General features: G+C 50.3%; 7 protein-coding genes across 7 annotated transcripts; 3 read left to right on the forward strand and 4 right to left on the reverse strand.

Moving 5' to 3' along the window:
* Positions 1-440: 440 nt before the first annotated feature.
* On the reverse strand, positions 441-2,011 carry F9C07_1807674 (uncharacterized protein). Its single transcript, XM_041294525.2, has 4 exons — positions 1,942-2,011; positions 1,779-1,882; positions 1,241-1,727; positions 441-1,185 (listed from the first exon to the last, which is right to left on the reverse strand). The coding sequence occupies exons 2-4, from the start codon at positions 1,825-1,827 to the stop codon at positions 642-644; spliced, it is 1,080 nt and encodes a 359-aa protein (XP_041148804.2). The 5' UTR covers positions 1,828-1,882; positions 1,942-2,011; the 3' UTR covers positions 441-641.
* Positions 2,012-2,664: 653 nt separating this feature from the next.
* On the forward strand, positions 2,665-4,465 carry F9C07_2286584 (Alpha/Beta hydrolase protein; the record flags this gene model as incomplete). Its single annotated transcript, XM_041287112.2, has 1 exon — positions 2,665-4,465. One exon carries the CDS (start codon positions 2,665-2,667, stop codon positions 4,408-4,410), a length of 1,746 nt encoding a protein of 581 aa, XP_041148803.1. The 3' UTR covers positions 4,411-4,465.
* A 719-nt stretch (positions 4,466-5,184) lies between these two features.
* On the forward strand, positions 5,185-8,509 carry F9C07_2223803 (uncharacterized protein; the record flags this gene model as incomplete). The annotated part of the gene is made up of 10 exons (XM_071509745.1): positions 5,185-5,663; positions 5,684-6,138; positions 6,277-6,316; positions 6,437-6,520; positions 6,553-6,770; positions 6,812-7,459; positions 7,514-7,619; positions 7,678-7,885; positions 7,937-8,121; positions 8,176-8,509. 10 exons carry the CDS (start codon positions 5,185-5,187, stop codon positions 8,402-8,404), a joined length of 2,652 nt encoding a protein of 883 aa, XP_071367962.1. The 3' UTR covers positions 8,405-8,509.
* Positions 8,510-8,534: 25 nt separating this feature from the next.
* On the forward strand, positions 8,535-10,709 carry F9C07_2286588 (uncharacterized protein; the record flags this gene model as incomplete). The annotated part of the gene is made up of 2 exons (XM_041294511.2): positions 8,535-10,515; positions 10,572-10,709. The coding sequence occupies exons 1-2, from the start codon at positions 9,223-9,225 to the stop codon at positions 10,707-10,709; spliced, it is 1,431 nt and encodes a 476-aa protein (XP_041148800.1). The 5' UTR covers positions 8,535-9,222.
* A 133-nt stretch (positions 10,710-10,842) lies between these two features.
* F9C07_11785 (putative monocarboxylate transporter) lies at positions 10,843-12,234 on the reverse strand (the record flags this gene model as incomplete). Its single annotated transcript, XM_041294523.1, has 2 exons — positions 10,843-11,853; positions 11,923-12,234. The coding sequence occupies 2 exons, from the start codon at positions 12,232-12,234 to the stop codon at positions 10,843-10,845; spliced, it is 1,323 nt and encodes a 440-aa protein (XP_041148799.1).
* A 513-nt stretch (positions 12,235-12,747) lies between these two features.
* On the reverse strand, positions 12,748-13,856 carry F9C07_11784 (uncharacterized protein; the record flags this gene model as incomplete). Its single annotated transcript, XM_041294513.2, has 2 exons — positions 12,748-12,963; positions 13,015-13,856. The coding sequence occupies 2 exons, from the start codon at positions 13,854-13,856 to the stop codon at positions 12,849-12,851; spliced, it is 957 nt and encodes a 318-aa protein (XP_041148798.2). The 3' UTR covers positions 12,748-12,848.
* An 820-nt stretch (positions 13,857-14,676) lies between these two features.
* On the reverse strand, positions 14,677-18,551 carry F9C07_2286592 (cytochrome P450). The gene is made up of 7 exons (XM_071510840.1): positions 18,292-18,551; positions 18,160-18,240; positions 17,816-18,095; positions 16,898-17,756; positions 16,319-16,811; positions 15,700-16,265; positions 14,677-15,640 (listed from the first exon to the last, which is right to left on the reverse strand). The coding sequence occupies exons 1-7, from the start codon at positions 18,431-18,433 to the stop codon at positions 14,816-14,818; spliced, it is 3,246 nt and encodes a 1,081-aa protein (XP_071367963.1). The 5' UTR covers positions 18,434-18,551; the 3' UTR covers positions 14,677-14,815.
* Between the last annotated feature and the right edge of the window lie 15 nt (positions 18,552-18,566).

The following is an 18,566-nucleotide window of genomic DNA, read 5'->3' on the forward strand; positions in this document are numbered from 1 at the left end:
TCGAGCCATTGAGTTGAGATCTGTACGATGCTGGACCCTGCTCGTGTGGGGAGTACCGGGAGATGTCTCGTATCCCAGTTGCCCCACTCATTCGAGTCTCTCGGCCCAGGTGACAGGGACTTTGAGAGTGCTGATGGGATTGTAAACTCCGGTGGGTGGCTCGTTTCCGGAGACACCAGGTTTGTTGCCTCCGGTTCAAAAGTTCGTTCCGTCACGGGCAGATCTTTGCGACGATGCTGAACCGGCGCATTCGGTCGCCTTTTATCCACGGTAATACACTGCACACCTGCCAGTTGACAGTTTCGGCAACTGGGGAATTGCTCATCACACCGTGTCTTCTTGGCCCTGCAGTGATTGCACGCGTACGATAAGCGCTTCCGCTTGGAAAGCGGTGCCAAACAGGAGTTCCCGAGCATGGAAGACACTGAGGTGAGACTACCCTGCAGTCGGCCGAACCGAGGAATTATTTTATTTATTTATTAAACAGGGTTTAAAGGAAGGCAAAAGTCAAGCAAAAGAGCCCCGCATTGAAAAATGCGGAGAAGATTCATGCTCGGTCTGGTCCGAGCCGAGGGTGGAGACAGAAAAGGCGGGGGAAATTGTCAGAAATATATTTGGGTTTGAAGGTTCAGTTTGGTATACTACGTTATACTATAGGTTCGGAATGTGGACGTGATATCTACCGGCAGCGCTTGTGCATCCCCCGACCTCAACATGGCTTCCACAATCTTCAAATCCTCTAGGGCCTCCGTGGTTGACAATCTAGAATCCAGCCTACCGGTAGAGATGCTCGTAGCGAACGCAGCGATCTCCTCCTTCACACCCCACATCAATGGTGCCGGTTCTGATCGTTCCTCCCAGTTGCCTCCCTGGTCTTGTTTGACCAAGATCTCCATCTGGAACGGACGGTATGTGACGTAGCCTTTGTCGGTCACAATCTCAAATTCCATACCACGCTTGGCTTGGATTCCGACAGATGAGGTGTAGGTGCCACTACGCCCTTTGTTGGTTCTCAAAATCGCATGAACAGTGTCAAGGGGAGGAAGATCCTCTTGCAAAGACGTCGTGTATGCGGATACGACGTCTACCCTTTGACCGAGAGCAGCTAGCAACGTTCGTAACACCGCAGCGAAATGCACCCCACCATCCAGTAAATACCCTCCCTGGAATGTAGGCTTCTGGCGCCTTGGATATGAAACTTTAGCTACATGGCCTGTAAAATAGAGCTCTCATAACTCACCAGTCGGTATGATAGAAGGGGTTCTTGGAATCCGTGAATGAATAGGCAGTCACCGAAAAGGTGACTAGGCTTCCACCCATCTCCGTGAGGATCCTCGCAGCCTTCTGAACAGGGTTCCAGAATCGGAAATTCTCGCCCACACCCCACAGTACGCCGCTCTTCGTCTGTCCATGGTAGTAATCCATCAACCTCTGGGCTGTCTCGACGTCGGGAGCGATTGGTTTCTCGCTCAGAACATGTTTTCCTGCGGCCAATGCTTTCTGGATCAGATCCGGTGCCGCCGTAATCGCAACGGCGATGATGACGGCAACAATGTCTTGACGTTGTAACAGATCATCCAGGGATTTGGATTGAACAGAAGGCGACTCAAAGTAGGCTTCAATATCCTCGCCGGCTGCAGCGGCGAAGCTCTCGGCTGACGTCTGCGATCGCGAGTAGACGGCCTTCAAACTCAATGATGGACATGATTCGATGGCCGGAAGGTGCTCTGTGGCTCTCAGCCGTTAGAATCGCAGTGGACTTTCATCAACATACACACCCTTCTTTGCAAAAATCCCAGCCCCAAGCAGAGCTACACCAATCGACATTGTAGGGTTGCTAGTATGGAAAGCAGATCTCAGACATCTAGTCAGGACAGTGGATCTGTGTAAGATTAGCGAAGCTCTGTACTCTTCAACGGATTGAATTATCCCGGTACCTACCCCTAGCGTGGCTCTTATCAGTACCGAATGGTCAGGGAGATTCATCAGGAATTTCTCAGGACGCTTCGGGTTGCGTTCATGTTCGCCCACATGTCCCGAAAACTCAATGGAGGTTCCGGCCTGGCTCTAGCCAAGTCTTACTCGAAACTGCTCCATTATCCAGTTCACACCAATTAGTTACTTCGAATATGCGATATGCAGTTACCCCGCGAACAGGCAGACAACGAGGGGAATACGGGGCAAGTTTCATTCCCGTGGGGATTTAATATCTCGGACGCAGCCGACTATGGCAGATCCTATCTCATTCTAGCCAAGCCGGTTCGGAATACTAGCGGCCGAACTAATCTACTCCGTACCGGTCGGAACAACAGACTTGCGAATCAGAGGAAACGGAATCATGGGCTAGAGCTGAATATGTTGAGTTAAGACCCGGTTCGCCTTCGGTTCGGCAAACGCTCTTCGGAGCAAGATTTGGGGGGCTCATGAAGGTAATCATGAGGAATGAATCCACAAAATTACCTGTAAGGCGGTCAGGGATCCTAGTATGTATACCGGTGTTGCCTAATCGGGCTTTATGTTATGTATTGAAGCTGAACAACAAAAGTATCCTGTCTCCCCGCGTGCATAGATAGATACTAGTCAAGAATTCCATATTGGCGGAATCAAGCTAGCAGTATTCCTTCCTTTGATTATTCAGTACCTCGTAACTTTCAATCAAAGATCATGAAGGAGTTCAAAGACGTTCAAGTCATCTACAAACCCTTGAGCCAGCCCAAAATAGGGTTGGGTTACCAAGGATTCAATCCGCGTACCGAAATCTTGCCCAAGGGGTGGTCAAACGAGGGAAAGCGACCCTTGACGTGTGATATCCTCGTTGAACATGACGTCGGGTACAAGGTGCGCGATGGAGTCACCCTGTATGCGGACGTTCTTCGTCCTCCCACCGGCCGGGTCCCGGCTATTGTTTGCTGGAGTCCCTTCGGAAAGAAGTTCAACGGCTCCGACGCGTTGAATCTGATGGCTCCGTACAATTTGGGCCTCCGCGATGACGCGCTCAGTGGTTTGGAGAAATTCGAGGCGCCGGATCCCGCCTTTTGGGTGGAAAAGGGATACGCGATTGTCAATGTGGATAATAGGGGCAGCTTTGACTCGGAGGGTTCGTGTGCGGTGCTAGGAACGCAGGAAGGAGAAGATGGTCATGATGTGATCGAATGTATCGCCCAAGAGCCGTGGTGCACTGGAAACATTGGGATGGCCGGCAATTCCCACCTTGCACAAAGCCAATGGTTTATTGCCGCCCAGCAGCCACCATCACTGAAAGCTATTGCGCCTTGGGAAGGCTGCGCAGATATGTACCGCGAGACCTTTGTTCGTGGCGGTATCTACTGTGGCGATCTCTTCGATGAACTCATTTCGAAATATGTCATACACGGTCGCGAGATCGAGGGCATCCGGGCCATGTTCGACAAATACCCGCTCGCGAATGACTACTGGAACGATAAGCGCGCTGAGATCGAAAAGATTGATATCCCGACATACATCACCGGCACGTGGTCCAATACTATGCATGGCATGGGAGCCATTCGAGGATGGCTCAAGGTGAAGACGTCCAACAAGTGGCTCCGATTCCATCCCTACCAGGAATGGTATGACCTGTGGGGGTGTCCGGAGTCCACCCAGGAGCTACTTCAGTTCTTCGATCGGTACCTCAATGGGCTTGACAACAACTGGGAGAGCACACCCCGCGTGCGCATGGCGTTGTTGAAATTCGGCCAAACGCCATCGATAGGCGGCATCGTGGAGCAGGACTTTCCCATTCCGAATACTGAATACAAGAAGGCGTACCTCGAGCCCAATGAACAGTTGGCCTTCCACAAGCCTACAAACAGGCTCGCCTTGTCGTACGATGCAACATCCCAAACAGACTTCTTGAAATTCAGGTACACGTTTGATAGAACGACGCGAATCATGGGCATGCCAAAGGCAGTCCTGTACATGTCATGTCAGGAACATGATGATATGGATGTTTTTGTTATCCTTCGCAAGGTATCGTCCACAGGCGAGCCTATGTTGTGCTTAAACGTGCCGTGGGAAGGTCTGCCAGTCAAGTCATTCCACGAAATACCTGAGAAGCTGCGGACAGAAGTTATTCTCTATAAAGGACCGACGGGCATACTCCGGGCGTCGCAACGCGCAATTGACCACGACAAGTCAATGCACCCTAACTGGCCTTTCCACCCACATGACCGAGAGGAGCGCATTCCACCCGGACAAATCATCAAGCTTGAGATTGGCATTTGGGCAACAGGTATCGAGTTCCAGGCTGGAGAAAGTATACAGTTTGAAATTGCGGGGCACTTTCGAGGTGTCTCCAACTTTGGGAGACCAGGGCATGTCAAGAACAAAGGCCGGCATATTGTTCATATCGGAGGGGGACACGATAGCCATGTACTTTTGCCCTTCTGCTAGACTAGATCTTCTAGGAGTAGTATATGGAATTCGAAATGGACATAATCACCCACAACTCCCATCTATTTGCTAGGTACCCCTAAATGTCACACATTCCAAAGACAAATGTAGACCGCCGTGGAACAAGTTCAGAAGGGTAAGAGCTTGGGATACACTTCAATGTGAGCTTTCTGTCCAGGAACTTCGCCCTTGCTAGACAAATAGAACTCATAGGCGAGTTTATTCCCTATTCATGAAGCCGTCTCCATTACGATGGCTTTGTCTTGGAGGATACTGGGAGAAAAAGACCGTCAATTGGTCATTGATGGATAATTGGAGGCCTCGCTCTTCTTGACTAGCTAGCAGAGTTGGGGAAAGGGTTCCTCTAGAGTCGAAGGATCCCTTTCTCTGGTCGCATGACTACGGCACTGTCCAGTCTAATTCCGGCGTTTCGGAAACTCAGGTTGGATGGTCACAGGAGCCATATTCGCGCTGTTGCGAGGGATAGTTTTAGGCCAACCACACCTTGTGAAAGCTGGCTTCGGCAGGGTCTCGTCCGCATCCTGGGGTGATCTCAATTGACCCGGAAGACATGATTGGTCTTCCGATATAAAGTGTGGATCTGGAAGCCATTAGCCGTGGGCATCAAAGGTTAGCTACTCGTATATCAGGCTGGTGCACTTGGTCCTCAAAATGGCAAAAAGATCGCGCGCTCAACCGCAACTACACAACTTACAACTCATTTTGAGTCTACGTCCACTACATTCTTTTGAGTCCTAGAACACTTTACTCACAATGACACCCTACATCGGAGACACGGCGGATCCCTCGTCCGAACCGGTCAAGCATGGCGACTGGCGGGACGAATTCGACGCCAAAGGTTATGTTGTACTTAAGAATGTTGTGCCCAAAGAACGGGCGCTCTACTATCGCCAGAAGATGCTGGATTGGCTTGGATCTTTTGATAACGGCTTCAATATCAATGATAGGAGCACTTGGACCGAGGAGAACCTGCCGTGGAGCTTTAAAAATGGCATGTATCTCAACTATTGCGCCGCGCACGAAAAGTATGTTTGGGACGCAAAGCAAGAGCCGGGTGTCTTGGATGCCTTTGCCAAAATTTGGGGTACGGACGAGTTGATCGCATCCTACGATACCGTCAACATTACTCTTCCTAATGCCGCAGAGATGGGCGGCACAAAGCCATGGCCACATGTTGATCAAGCGCCTGAGAGAAATGGAATGCACTGCGTCCAAGGCTTTATCAACAGTAAGTAGGTCCAGAACAGGGCAGGAACTCGAAGATGCTAACTCATGTGCGTCTCGCAGTGTCTGAGGCTGGACCAAAGGACGGTGGCCTGGTTGTTATGGAGGGCAGTGCCCCGTTGTTCGAAAAGTTCTTCAAAGGATTTCCGCCAGACAGGACCAAAGGTCCACTCGCCGCCCTCCACTATGACTTTTACCCTTTTCAGGATGAAGACCTTAAGTGGTATGAGGCACGGGGATGCAAGATTGTCAAGGTCTGCGCCGAGCCGGGCGACCTGGTCCTGTGGGATTCCCGACAGATGCGCTACGCTGTCTATCCTGAAACCGATCTTACCCGCACCGTCATTTACACCTGCTATACGCCTGCAGCTTGGATATCACCAGAAGACCTGGAGAACAAGAAAGAAATTTTCCATAAGTGGGAAGCTACCACACATTGGCCACATATCAACATTCATTCGCATGGAAAGCATATGATTGATGGTGAATTGGATCCGTTGGAAAGGGCAGAACCGTTGGAAAAGCCTGAGATGACAGACAAGCTGGAGAAACTCGCAGGGTTGAAGCCGTATTAATTTAGAAAGCGACTCCTGTGTGAACCTGCATTGTAGGTGATAATAGAAGGCTATTACATCCGTGGATATCGGGTTATAAGGAAATAGTGGAAGCAATAAGCATCTCCCCTTCTTCTCAAATCTAAAATCCCACACACGCACAAACACACACCGTAATACTGGAAATTTCGTTAAGGAACACTTTGTGCATATCATCTCGGCGTAAGTGACTGTAAAATGAACGGATCGCTTTATTTCCTCCGCTCCGGCTTGACGCTCACAGGGAGTCCTCGTCCTCCGATAGGTCACCAGTGAGTTCTTGTCTACTGTGAGGCATTAAAAGCACTGGTATTATTATTGGCCTTGGTTACCCAAAATACTCGAAATCGACACGACCAGCCATGGAGGCAAAAAGCACCTCGGAAGTTCAGATTGAAGATGTTGAGACTTTCAACAACAAGGTCTACAACCAGGTCGTTGGCAGCACCAAGCTCATCAATGACTCTGAAGTGGTCCTCGTACCTACTCCATCAAATGATCCCAACGGGAAGGGCTTTGACTGTACCCATTCTTCCTCCGCTGTTCTAACACCTATCATACAGACCCTTTGAACCTGCCGGTATGGCAAAAGTATGTCATTCTATTTATCGTTGGCGCCTTTGCGGCGACAGGAAACCTGATGACCAGTGGTATGAGTGCATTTCTACCCGCGGTTAGAGCCTCGTACAATGGCGACCCCAAAACGAACGACCTCATTACTTGGCCGGCGTTTTTCATGGGCATTGGGAATCTCATCGCAATACCACTGTCCTACGCCATCGGGCGAAGACCTATATACTTGTTTTCGTCCATTCTGCTGGCTTTTGGCTGCCTGTGGTGTGCGAAGAGTGAAAGCCTCGAGTCGCACATAGCAGGTCGAGATCTTATGTCCATCGCTGCCGGCACTTGCGAAGCACTTTGCCCCATCATTGTCAAAGAGATTTTCTTTCTACATGAGCGGGGCAAAGCTATTGCGGCGTTCAGTGCACTACAGGCTGTTGGAACCGCTGCCTTGATCATCGCGAGTCTGTATATTGCATCTGATTCCCACCTTGGGTGGAGGTGGTGGTACGGTATTTTTGGATGCGTCAGCGGAGCAGTGGCTCTTCTCAGCATCATATTTGTCAAGGAGACCAAGTACACCCGATCCATGGAAGCCCTAAACGGTGAGGGGATCGAATTGGAGGGCGTTTTGGTTCCAGTGACAACACGTACAACCCGTGAGCTTGATGTCGTTAACTATCGCTTACGCAGCTTCTTCCGAGACATGGCACCCTGGTCGGGCAACGCGGAGTGGTCACTCACTATTGACTGTTGCAAACAGATGTGCCAGGTCGTCCTCTTTCCGAACGTCGTTTGGCTTATCTTGTTGTGAGTTGGCACACCGTACCGCACCACAATATGGATCCTGACACTGACAATAAGTAAGAAATTCTGCTGGTCTTGGTATATATGTCCTCATGTCGGCGCTCTTTGCAGAAGTGCTCGTGAAGCCGCCGTTTCTGTGGGGATTCAACACGCTTGGCTATGTCTTTACGGGTCAGATCGTCACCGCGGTAGCTGTGCCTATTGTCTGCGGGTACTTCAGTGATCAGATTACAAAATTGCTAAGTAAGAGAAACAACGGCGTCAGTGAGGTAAGTTGTATCTTCAACCAAGCTACCCGTCTATGTGCTCATATAGACTAGCCGGAATACCGTCTTCTTGCGGTCATTCTTCCCACGGTTGCAATCTTACTCTCTACCATAATTTACGGCAAAACCGCTGGACACCCCAAGAACTGGACCTGGGCGGGCATTGCGGTCACCCTGAATTTCGAGTACTTTGGCTTCGTGGGCATTGTTGTTTCTTCCTTTGTCTACTGCATGGATGCGTACGTTCGGGTTGATGCATAATACAAAAAGGCTGCCTTACTGAACGATTACAGATATCCCCAACGCGTCGATGCTACTCTTGTGTTGATTTGCTCGTGCCGTGGATTTATCGGGTTTGGTATTTCCTACGGGGCTATTGCATTCGTGCATAAAACGGGATATGAAGGAGCCTTCAACATTTGTGCGGGGATTATGGCTGCGCTGATGGTTATCGGTATCTTCATCTACATCTTTGGCAGACAGATTCGGAGGAGGACCCAAAAGTTTGCAGGAGGTACCTGAATGGTCGGGGAAACGATATACTGTTACGAAGTGGTGGGTAAAGGACCTGCAATCAATGGGAAGCTTTGGTGGAATTCTTGGGCGGCCAAGTGGAGCCAGTTCGTGCAAATTAAAACTATTCAGTTAAGCAGACATTCTAAAACTCGCGATGTATTTGGGAACAGGCAGGCTCTTTGATGGGGGCTATCCGGCATTTTAGTGTATCACTAAAGCCCTACACTGAGCCTGACAGGTATTGCTGATCGAAGCCGTTGAACGTCCACATGACGGACTGAGAGGGGTTAAAGTTTCACTACCCCGGAGTAGAAACCCTAATATACGCACGGCATATCATCGATGGTCCTTCCCGGACGGCTCCTAGGAGGTAAGTCCCTTTTTGGGGGCAAGACTCCACGGGCCCCATTAGAGGATAGGCTGCATACCTAGTGTCTTACCTGTAGGGTAGTACATAGTGCCGAGCTTGCAATCCAACCAACGCTAACCGACAGGCAAAAATCCGGGGCAGCCCATTGGCATCCTAGCGAATAGGATTTGCCGGGTTACGTGTAGGGAGGTTGGAATATCGGACGAATCCTCTAGCTCCGGGGGCTAAGAGCCGTCGCGGTTCAAGCGGTGGTAGTAGTATCTGCAACGAAAATATACCTCAGCCATAACAAAAAAGGTCCAGTAAATGTGAGTATTGAATTGACAAGGCACAGAGACTGCGGCTGTGTCTTGACTTGCTTTGAGCCTATCCTCTTCCCCCACTTCCCTTGGGTCAGCACAACGCCCTGTACTCCCTAGGTCTCATACCAAAGGAAGACAAACCAAAAAACAAAATGCCAAAACTCAAGGTGATCATAGTCGGCGGCGGTCTCGCTGGCGCCTGCATGGCGAATGGACTCGTCAACAAGGGCAACGACCTATTCGATGTCACCGTCTTCGAGCGCGACACGGAAAGCTCGGGCCGAGACGGGTATCAGATTCGGCTTGGAGCGCATGCGCTGATGGGATTCAGAGCCTGTTTGACGGAGGAGCAGTATAGGGAGCTGCTCCTTTGCTTCGGGCGCTCTGGCGGCGTGGTATCATCTGCACCGGCAATCTACAATACGGAAATGGAACTCCTGCTCGACCTGGGCAAATTCCCAGCTTATGAGAAGAGCGCTCCGATTGGGCGTGCTCGACTCCGTGATTTCCTCCAGGCTCCCCTACGCCAGAAAGGCATCATGAGGTACGGCAGGAAATTCGTGCGATTTGAAGTGATCGACGACGAAGAGACACCAGGTCAAAGCAAGATCAGGGCTCATTTTGAGGACGGGCCGAGCGAGGACTGTGATATTCTACTCTCGGCGGAAGGGAGTGGTAGTCGTGCTAACAAGCAGCTTGGCTGTAACAATATCATCGAGGACGGCTCCCTCGGCGCGGGCTCACTGCTTGGGAAATGTCACCTCCCTTGGAGCGTCCTCCGTACCCTTCCACGGCCTCTCATTGAGAAAGGCACGATATTCACTACCGCCGCGAGTGCAATGCTCTTTGCAGCAGCCTACCTTCCTGACAGCTTGGCACCCTCACAGAAAGCTTCCGTGTCGGGGGACCTGAGTGGCTTAAAGAAGCCGAGTAACTACGATGAGGAACAAGCATTTCTGATGGTCGGATTTGGCTGGATGGAAGGGCCCTCCTCCATTGAGGCTATACAACTACCAGACACGAAGGCTTTTATGCGGGAAAAGCTTGCGGAGACGAGATGTCATCCGGATTTCTTCAAGCTCATCGATGCGCTAGATCCCGACGCAATTCAAAGTGTCCCATGGAGATACGCTAAAACCATACCAGTGGACTGGAGGCGCAATCTTCTATTGGGCAAGGAGAGCAGCCTGGATCGGAGCATCGCCAACCCCCGAGTGTGGCTTATCGGTGACGCCATCCACCCGATGCTCCCTTCGAGAGGAATGGGAGCGAATCAGGCAATTCACGACACAGCAGATGCTCTTGGCCCTCTATTGGAGCTTGCAAAGCAGAAGGATCGGATCGGATTGTTATTTGATGATGATATCCGCGTCCAAGTGGGTGTGTACGAACGGGCAATGATTCCAAGAGCATTCACCTGGGTCAAGAGAAGCTCTGCACAAGTGGTACGCGCCTAGCCCCTTGTTAAAGTGACCAAATGCAATGCTAATGACCCGTTCAGTTACCTAACATGGATAGTTTCAAAGGGAAAGCTGTAATTGCAGGTCTTCGTCTTGTTCTGGTGGTCGTCGGTGGCCTTATGAATGTCATGAGGTTCTTGGGCTGGAAGCCGACGGATGATGCCCCTGAGCTCCCTTGATAGTCACTTATATAGTCGTTGAACACTTGTGCAATTACAAATAATAGGATTTAATGTAGAATTGTATTTGTCTCACCAGAAAGTTGTAACCCGGCCAACATACTAGCTATCTGACAGAAACTGTTTTCCAACATCACACCTTCGCCATTCGCATTCCAACCTGAGTATATCGCGCGGCGCCGAATGCTACAGCAGAAGCAACCATAGTCACGCCACAGAAGACCTGAAGACCCAGAAAATCAGTGCTACTATCCTGACCCCGGATCAGGGCGCCCCCAAGCGGAGAGCCAGTCAATGCGCCAAAGGCGTTGATCAACTGCGCAATCCCGAGCCCGGTTCCAATCTCCTCAAAATCACTGATTTGAGTCACGCACGACGGGAAGAGCGTCACATAGCCACCGGATCCAAGCCCGAAGCATACGGCATAAATGATCACCGCTGCTGTACTATTGCTCCCGGGGATCCATAGAGCCAATGTCGTGATTCCAGACATGGCTGTGATGGCGATGATGCAGTTGAACCGCCCGAAACGGTCGGCGGCGACGCCCATAAGTAGTCGACCGATGAGGCTGACTGCATTGATTATCGGGAGGAGGTAGGGAACAAGCGTGGGTGATACCCTGTTCGCCTGCGCCTGGATAATGATATAATTCAAAGGCAGGAACATTCCCCAGAAGTATAGAAACCCGCCAAGCACAGTCAATACCATCTTCAATTCCCTAAGGGGCCGGATATAGTCCGTGACGGAGATTGGACGCCAATTAGGTGGCAATCGAGTCTTCACCGTTGCGCATGCTATACCACAGAGAGCCAAGAACATGAAGCCGAGGACACGGAGAGTCCAGCTGAACCCAATCGATTGGAACAACCGGGTCATCATGATAGGCAAGACAACCCCCGCGAGGGACGATCCGGAGTTCACAATACCGAATATCGTGCCTCGACGCTTGTAGAACCAGGCCGTTGTGGAGGTCAGGCTAGCATTGAAGACAGCCCCGGACCCGATCGAACTTAAAATGGCCTGAGAGATAAAGATTTGATAATATTGCCTCGACAGAGAGGTCATCATAAGTCCAAAGCAATAGAGAGGAGTTCCAAGTAGAAGTAGCCATCTAGGACCATACGAATCATACAGACGTCCCCACTGTTTTGGTTCAGTATATTGATATGCAATATCGTAATGGAGGAGTCAGGAACATTCAAGATAACTCACCAAGATCGAGCTTCCGACCTGAAGAAACACCTGTACACTTGTGATCCAGCTTATCTGACTGGCAGTGTATTTTTCTAGTGGTCCGTTCTTGTAGTACTCCAGGAACACGCCTATGCAGGTAATAAGACCAAATGTACAAAACAAAGCACACCATGCTCCAAAGACCACAAGCCATGCCTGTCGTCCTCCCTCTGGGAAATCAGAGTGCGTTGTATCTTGCTGGATAATTGGAATCTCTGTCGAGGTACCTATGTCTGATTTCTCGAACCGTTGTTGTTCCCGGTAGTGAGAACGGGTTGGACATTCCGCCATGTTTGGGTTAACTAAGCAACGTAGGACTCGAATTTGACGGTGGGGGTCTTTTCCTGGGTTTAGAAAAGAGCTAAAGAGGTAGAAAACAACCGAAAGACAATCGTGTATCTATGAGAACTGATCTCTCAGCCAGCCGTACATCCACAGGTTGGATGAGCTTCGTATACAGCACTAGTATGTACATACACTCTCATGTGGGGTGTCTTGATTCCGATTGGCCGGAACTTTTCCGGAATCAATAGGAGTGGAGGTGAAGTAACAACTCTGTCCGAATGATAGTCACCGGCGCAGGTCCGGTTATACATATCAAATCCTCCAGCCGGAGCCGTGCCGGAGACAGGCTTCTGTTTGATTCCGTAGGCTTAGCCCTGCAAGGCACAAGTACTCCGTCGGTTCAATGGCTCATCATGGAAAATACGCGCTTACTATTAATTAGCGCACATATCGATAGTCCATCTATGTCAATTTCACAGGGTCCTTGACAGATTAGCAAAGCCAAGCGTAGTACTGCGGGCTTTAAACAGCAAAGAAAGCGTCTTGCTACGTATCTACGTCCGTTGAGTCGATTGAGGGGATAGAAGTGTGATTGCTGATTAATCTATCGGTTGGCTGGCCTACAGGTCCAACCTATAGACCTCGGCATGTGTTAGATGCAAGACCTTTGACGCCGTTTCCTTCTCGACTGCGGCCGTGGCAGCCAGGGTGTCGATTCTGTATGGTGGAATGCAGCTATGGAGAGTCAGCCTGGGGGTTATCTTAGCGTCTATGCTGCCATGTTACCTTTCATCATGCAAGCACCATATCACTTGAGAGGGGCTCCCGAGCCATTGTATCTCCTGTAATGCAAACTCAGCTGCGGATCCATCGAAGGGTTTTCCATTGAGGTTTGCCCGGCCGGCGATTCCCAAAATGGCCACATCTGGTTTGGGTTTCAAATCTTTTAGGATACCCTCATAGCCGCCCAGATGGGCGCTCCAAAGCAACGCCTTGCCCTCGACGAGAAAGTTATACATCAGCTGCCCTCCGTCACAATGAGAGAATACGTTGCGTTTCCGATCACTGACGTACTCAACAAACGACCGTTGCCCTTCGCTTTGCTGTTCCACTGGCATAAGCTCACCCAACCTCAGAAGCCCGTGTTTCATACCCAGCGTGATATCCAAGGTGCAGGTAAAGGGGGTTGCTGCGCCAGTATAGACGGTCCCGGTATCGATTATCTCCGGGTGACCCGATGGCATTAGGCAGTGCAGAGAAGGCCAGACTTCTACAGACAATGCCGCGAGTTCATGCACGGGGAATACGGGGCCACCAGGCGGGCCCGGGGCTCTCAGGGCTACGTTGCCCTTGGCCTTATCTCTGATTTCACGCGTAAAAAGAGGAATCCGCTCACCACCGGAGACGGGCAGCAGCAGCTCTTCAGGAACCCCGGCTTGTCTGAGGCAATTGATCGCTTCGCCGTTCGCTATTACAGTGGCGCCGGTGCTGATTGCAATTCGATCCGCTCCAGGAAGGCTGGTGGTGACGATAAGTGTATTGCGGATATTAATCTGCCTATGCTTGTGGCATCGGTGGAGATACCTACTGATCAAAATGTGCGTGCGATATGAAGATGTAGTCAGCATCTGTCACCTGGTCAACTGCCAGGTATACTGGCAGGACTGAAGGCCTATCTAGCCACGTATCTAGGAAGATCGTAACTCCTCTGATTCGGAGCCGAAACGTCGTCGCCCCTAATTTATTTTCCCAGTCAGCTAATGAAGAATACACCAGCAATTTCAACTGACCGAACCATTCAAGGGTTGTATGCTTCATTGGGTACTGGTTCTTGATATGAGTTTCACTGCATATATAAGAGAGGATGGAGACACCGGATTTCAGAAAGTGAACAACCTCGAGGATGGGATTTAGATGTAGAAGTATGGCATCTTCAGCGGCCCACCGCGAGTGTACGATGCTTACCTGGGGCTGGCTATGGTCGTATTCGCCCCACCGGCACGCTGGTATCTTCCCCCACCCGTGCCGACGGAAATCCCCAGCCGAAACCAACCGAGCCAAGCGATTGCACTACTGAGACATAAGAGATTATGGAGCCGATTCATACTCCCGACTTATTGCATCGCTGCGGGACCCTGGTGGTAAGCGAAGTGCGAAGAATCAAAGCTGTCTAGCTTTGCTAGTCCATCTCATGAGGAGAGTCTCGACGATGCATCATCGGCATGGCAGTTGAAGTCTGAAGAAAGAACTATACAATAGTACAAACATATACCCTTTTCCACATCAGTATATGATAGAGCTGGAGGACTGCGAGGTAGATGATTGTTGTTCTTAATTCAAACTATCTGATAAACAGAGAAAGGCATTATATGACTGCGTCAGGTGACTCATCAGGTGACTGACAGTAAATAAATATTCTTCTTGAGCTACGAGGTCTCGGCCACCACACAGAGCTTTACATCAGCACTAGAATAATTCGCATTGGTTCTTTGCGGAGGTATTACTCCAAGAGAAAGCCAATATATACACATAATATTCTCTCAGTCCACTGTACCAGGTCACCAACGGCAGTAGACCAGACTACAAGTCATATAAAAGTCTCAGCTATATATCGCCGCGCGAGTTCTTCTGTCGGTGTAGGAGAAACAATCTTTGAAATTATCGCCTTCACCCCTTCATTCATTCTAACGCTGCCGCAGACGAAGACCTTAGCATCTTGTCCCCAAAGCGTTTTCACCCTCACTCTTTCCATCCATAGCAAATCTTGGACGTATTTGCAGCCATGGCTCTCGCTCTGAGCTCTGCTAAAAGCTCTAAAGAGCGTTACCACCCCTTGTTCCTCGAAAGCATCCAACTCCTCGCGATAGAGATCATCCAAGTCAGCTCTCCTGCAACCGAAAAACAGGAAGGCCGGGGGTAAGATGATTCCTTCCTTCTGTCGGACGGATCTTTCCTGGACAAATGCGCGGAAGGGTGCAATGCCTGATCCAGCGGCAACCATGATTATGGGGTGAGAGCACGACTCATCTGGGAGTCGGAAGTCAGGATTTGCCTGCCGCAGAGACACTCGGAGGATCGACCCGGGGGTGCAGCTCGCTAGGTAGTTTGATGCTACCCCAGCACAGTTTCTAGGCCCGCCAACGTCTGCTCTCTCCATAACGGAAACAGTCAATGAAGCCTGGCCACGGTTCAATCGCGGAGATGAGGAAATGGTGTATTGGCGGGGCCGAAGGAGAGGCAACATCTGGATATAATGCTGAATTTCAATCGAGGGTACGGAATAGCTTTCTAATATGTCCAATAGGGACAAATGGTTTCCCCGGACTTCCGTTGTGTATCGATCTGTGGCGAGGGCTTCAAGATACTCTGCAGTTTTCTCATCGGTGGCTTTCGCAGCCAACGATCTCAAGCTCTGTTGAAGGAAGGTCAGTCCATTATATCAGTAATGTGCAGGGCCCTAGATACACGTACAGTGGGCGTAGCCACTTGATTCAATTCCACATAGCCGCTCAACAGGTCGTGGGCAGATATAGGGGTATCTGTCGGCAAGGAGGTGGCACTGCTAGAAGTAATATACAAAATGGTATCTGAACCGATTTGGAAAAGTGAAAGTACCCGCTGCACACTCTGCCGAGAGTTAAGGGGCAAAATGGCTAGATGATCACCAGGACGGTAGTTCATTGTATCTGGCAGGGCCAGCTCAACATGGACTTTCTTAGTGGTTTCCGCGGATGTCAACACGCGAACTTGATGAACGACAGCTGTTTCGTGAGCAGCGCGCAACGTGTAGGGTGATCGAATGGTTATCCTGGTGCTCTTTCCAGTCCCATCCGATGAGTTATGGCGCGCAAGATTGAAGGCAGCCTCAAGACCAGGCCAGACGCTCCTTTCCGACCATGACTCTAATTCCGCGAAGGGGTCATCTTCTGCAGTATCCGCCGACCCTCGCGGGGCTAGACGAGCTCCACCATGTTCCGCCATTGTAGTATCTATGAGGGTGGGAATTTTATAGAAGGTGGTCGACCAGTCGTGATGTCCTGGCAAACCTGTCAGTCATTACCCATATATGAGCGAGAGGTGATGAGTCTACCGCATCCGAAGACGGCGTACTGAATCCCTTCCAGGTCATTCCCCTCTAGGGACTGGAGCCACTTGACAAAATGCCGTGCGTTTTCAGGCGGCCTTCCATCGTATGATCCAGTGACAATTATCACCGGTTGGCCTCGGGGAAGTCGGCGGTGCTCGATTGCGTCCATAGGTTGTACCTTGCATACGAATCGGCCCTTGCTGCTCATTTCGATGGCCAATCGATGGGCCAGGGCCTCGCAAGTTCCGCTGTTCGAGCCATAAAGGATGGTTGCTGGTTGGGATTCTACCGTCTCATGCTTTAAGGACATTAGGCCCTCAGGGTGTGTACTGTTTGTTTGGAGCGCTAATCGGGCGTGGAGCACGTTTCGGCCCGGTCGTGGTGTTGCATAGGCCCACAGGTTATCTGGTTTTATAGTGAGCGACTCTTTGAGTTTTAAGGTATAGCCCCTGTCAACCAAATCGAGACTAAAGCTCTGCAGAATCAAGGCCAGGATCTGTATGTTGCACATAGTTGCCTTAGTATACGAGCGGCTGGTAGACATGGCCGTCAAGGGGAACAGGCAATACAGAACGGACTAACCATCAGGGCCTCCTGCCACGCAAAAGCCCGCCCAATGCAACTCCTTTTACCATTACCGAAGGGTTTCCACGAGTTGGCCGGGAGCTTTTGGAAGTGTTCATCGAACATCCTTTCCGGGCGAAACTCATCTGCGTCAGACCCGTATACGGCAGGATCTCGATGCACAGCCGCGAGGAACACATCTAGTGAGTCTCCTGGTTTGACTTCGTATTTGCCCCCAATGATCTCCGGTTTATAGGGCGTGACGCTAAACCCAGGTGCGGTGGGCATTAATCGTAAAGTCTCACGAAGAATAGCATTGAGGTATTTCAGCATTGAGAGGTGCTCAATCGTGAGCTCTTGGTCGCCCACGACATCGTCTACCTCATGAGCTGCCTTGGCCATGGCATCAGGCGTTGTCAAAAGGTAGTACACCGCAAACGACAGGAGCCCTGAAGTAGTCTCGTGGCCAGCGACTAAAAATGTCAGGATGTTATCGATGATCGATTCGTCGCTTAACGCATCCCCAGATAAGCTGTCTCGAGAGGTCAGCATTGTGTCAAGTAGGTCATTCTTGTGATCAAGGTTCGTCTGCCGGCGCTCAGTAACAATTTCGCGACACACGGTGCGCATAAGATCAATATCTAATTGAGTCCTCCTCTTCGCACGAACACGAAGGTTGCTGATAAATGAAGGCAGGGTTGCCTGTGTTTCCGCCTCTTTCAGGAATCTGACCATGCTCTTGATGAAGGGATGAAAGTCCCCTTCGGAATAGAAGCTGTTGAATCGGTAGCCCATCGCACATAACGCGATGGTATCAAGAGTAGTGCGAGTGAAATCGTCAACCAGATTCAAGGGCCTCCTTGGACCATAGCGCTGCCTAACAATCAAGAACTCCTCAGCCAAAGCATCTGAGAGGCTGTTATAAGGGTGCCCTACCATTTGAGACATAGTTGCTGCGCGATATCATGCATCTGTGGAAACATCTCACGGATTCGTAATGGACCAAACGCTGGCACTAGCAGCCGATGGGCAAGCTCCCAGTTCTTTTCATGATCGTACGCAGTAAATAACCCATCATGTGTACCGGAGCGGAGTAGCTCGAGGCCAAAGGAGACATGCTTGTGGAATCGGGTTTCATCGCAGAGTTCAGAAAGCAGGGCCACGCTATTTATGACAATGGATGTCTCTCCCGCGAAGGTGAACTTAAAAATAGGGTCTTTGAACAGGGCCGAATGTTACCACTTCTGTGTTATGATCTACTTCTTGCACAGAGCACGCACAGTAGGTTTTCGCGATCTTCAGCGTGGACATGGTACCATTGTCTAGATCGATGTCCAGGATATTCCCGAGGAATGGTAGACCTGGAACGCTCATTAGACTTTTCTCAATGAATGATAAGGATGCTCGCTAACCTTGAGGTCCTGGGATTGGACATATTTGCTTTTCGTTGTCATTCTGTCGCATCTTGAGAAGGCGGCGCATTTTAGTAACAGGATAGTTAGATCGCAGAACAGCGCCTGGACACAGGAGTCTTTCTCGAAGCTCACGCATCATTTAAGCAGTTCTTAAAGACATATGAAGCTCATCATGACATAGTGTGAGATCACGCGAATTGGACTTGACTTCGGAGCTCGCCGTCGGTCACTACTTTTGCTTTTCTATTTTATTTGAGGTAATGATCTGTAAA

This window comes from Aspergillus flavus, chromosome 6 (genome assembly GCF_009017415.1).
Source record: "Aspergillus flavus chromosome 6, complete sequence".
NCBI classification, from domain to species: domain Eukaryota; kingdom Fungi; phylum Ascomycota; class Eurotiomycetes; order Eurotiales; family Aspergillaceae; genus Aspergillus; species Aspergillus flavus.

What these genes read in the sequence shown, in the direction of transcription:
- F9C07_1807674 (XM_041294525.2), bottom strand. Translation starts at nt 1,827, where the DNA reads ATGTCGATTGGTGTAGCTCTGCTTGGGGCTGGGATTTTTGCAAAGAAG. An exon ending in TGGGATTTTTGCAAAGAAGG is followed by an intron (nt 1,728 to 1,778) that starts GTGTGTATGTTG and finishes TGAGAGCCACAG; the next exon opens with AGCACCTTCCGGCCATCGAA. An exon ending in CCCTTCTATCATACCGACTG is followed by an intron (nt 1,186 to 1,240) that starts GTGAGTTATGAG and finishes TTCATATCCAAG; the next exon opens with GCGCCAGAAGCCTACATTCC.
- F9C07_2286592 (XM_071510840.1), bottom strand. Translation starts at nt 18,433, where the DNA reads ATGATGCGTGAGCTTCGAGAAAGACTCCTGTGTCCAGGCGCTGTTCTG. An exon ending in CGTGGCAGGAGGCCCTGATG is followed by an intron (nt 16,812 to 16,897) that starts GTTAGTCCGTTC and finishes TGCAACATACAG; the next exon opens with ATCCTGGCCTTGATTCTGCA. An exon ending in GTACGCCGTCTTCGGATGCG is followed by an intron (nt 16,266 to 16,318) that starts GTAGACTCATCA and finishes CAGGTTTGCCAG; the next exon opens with GACATCACGACTGGTCGACC.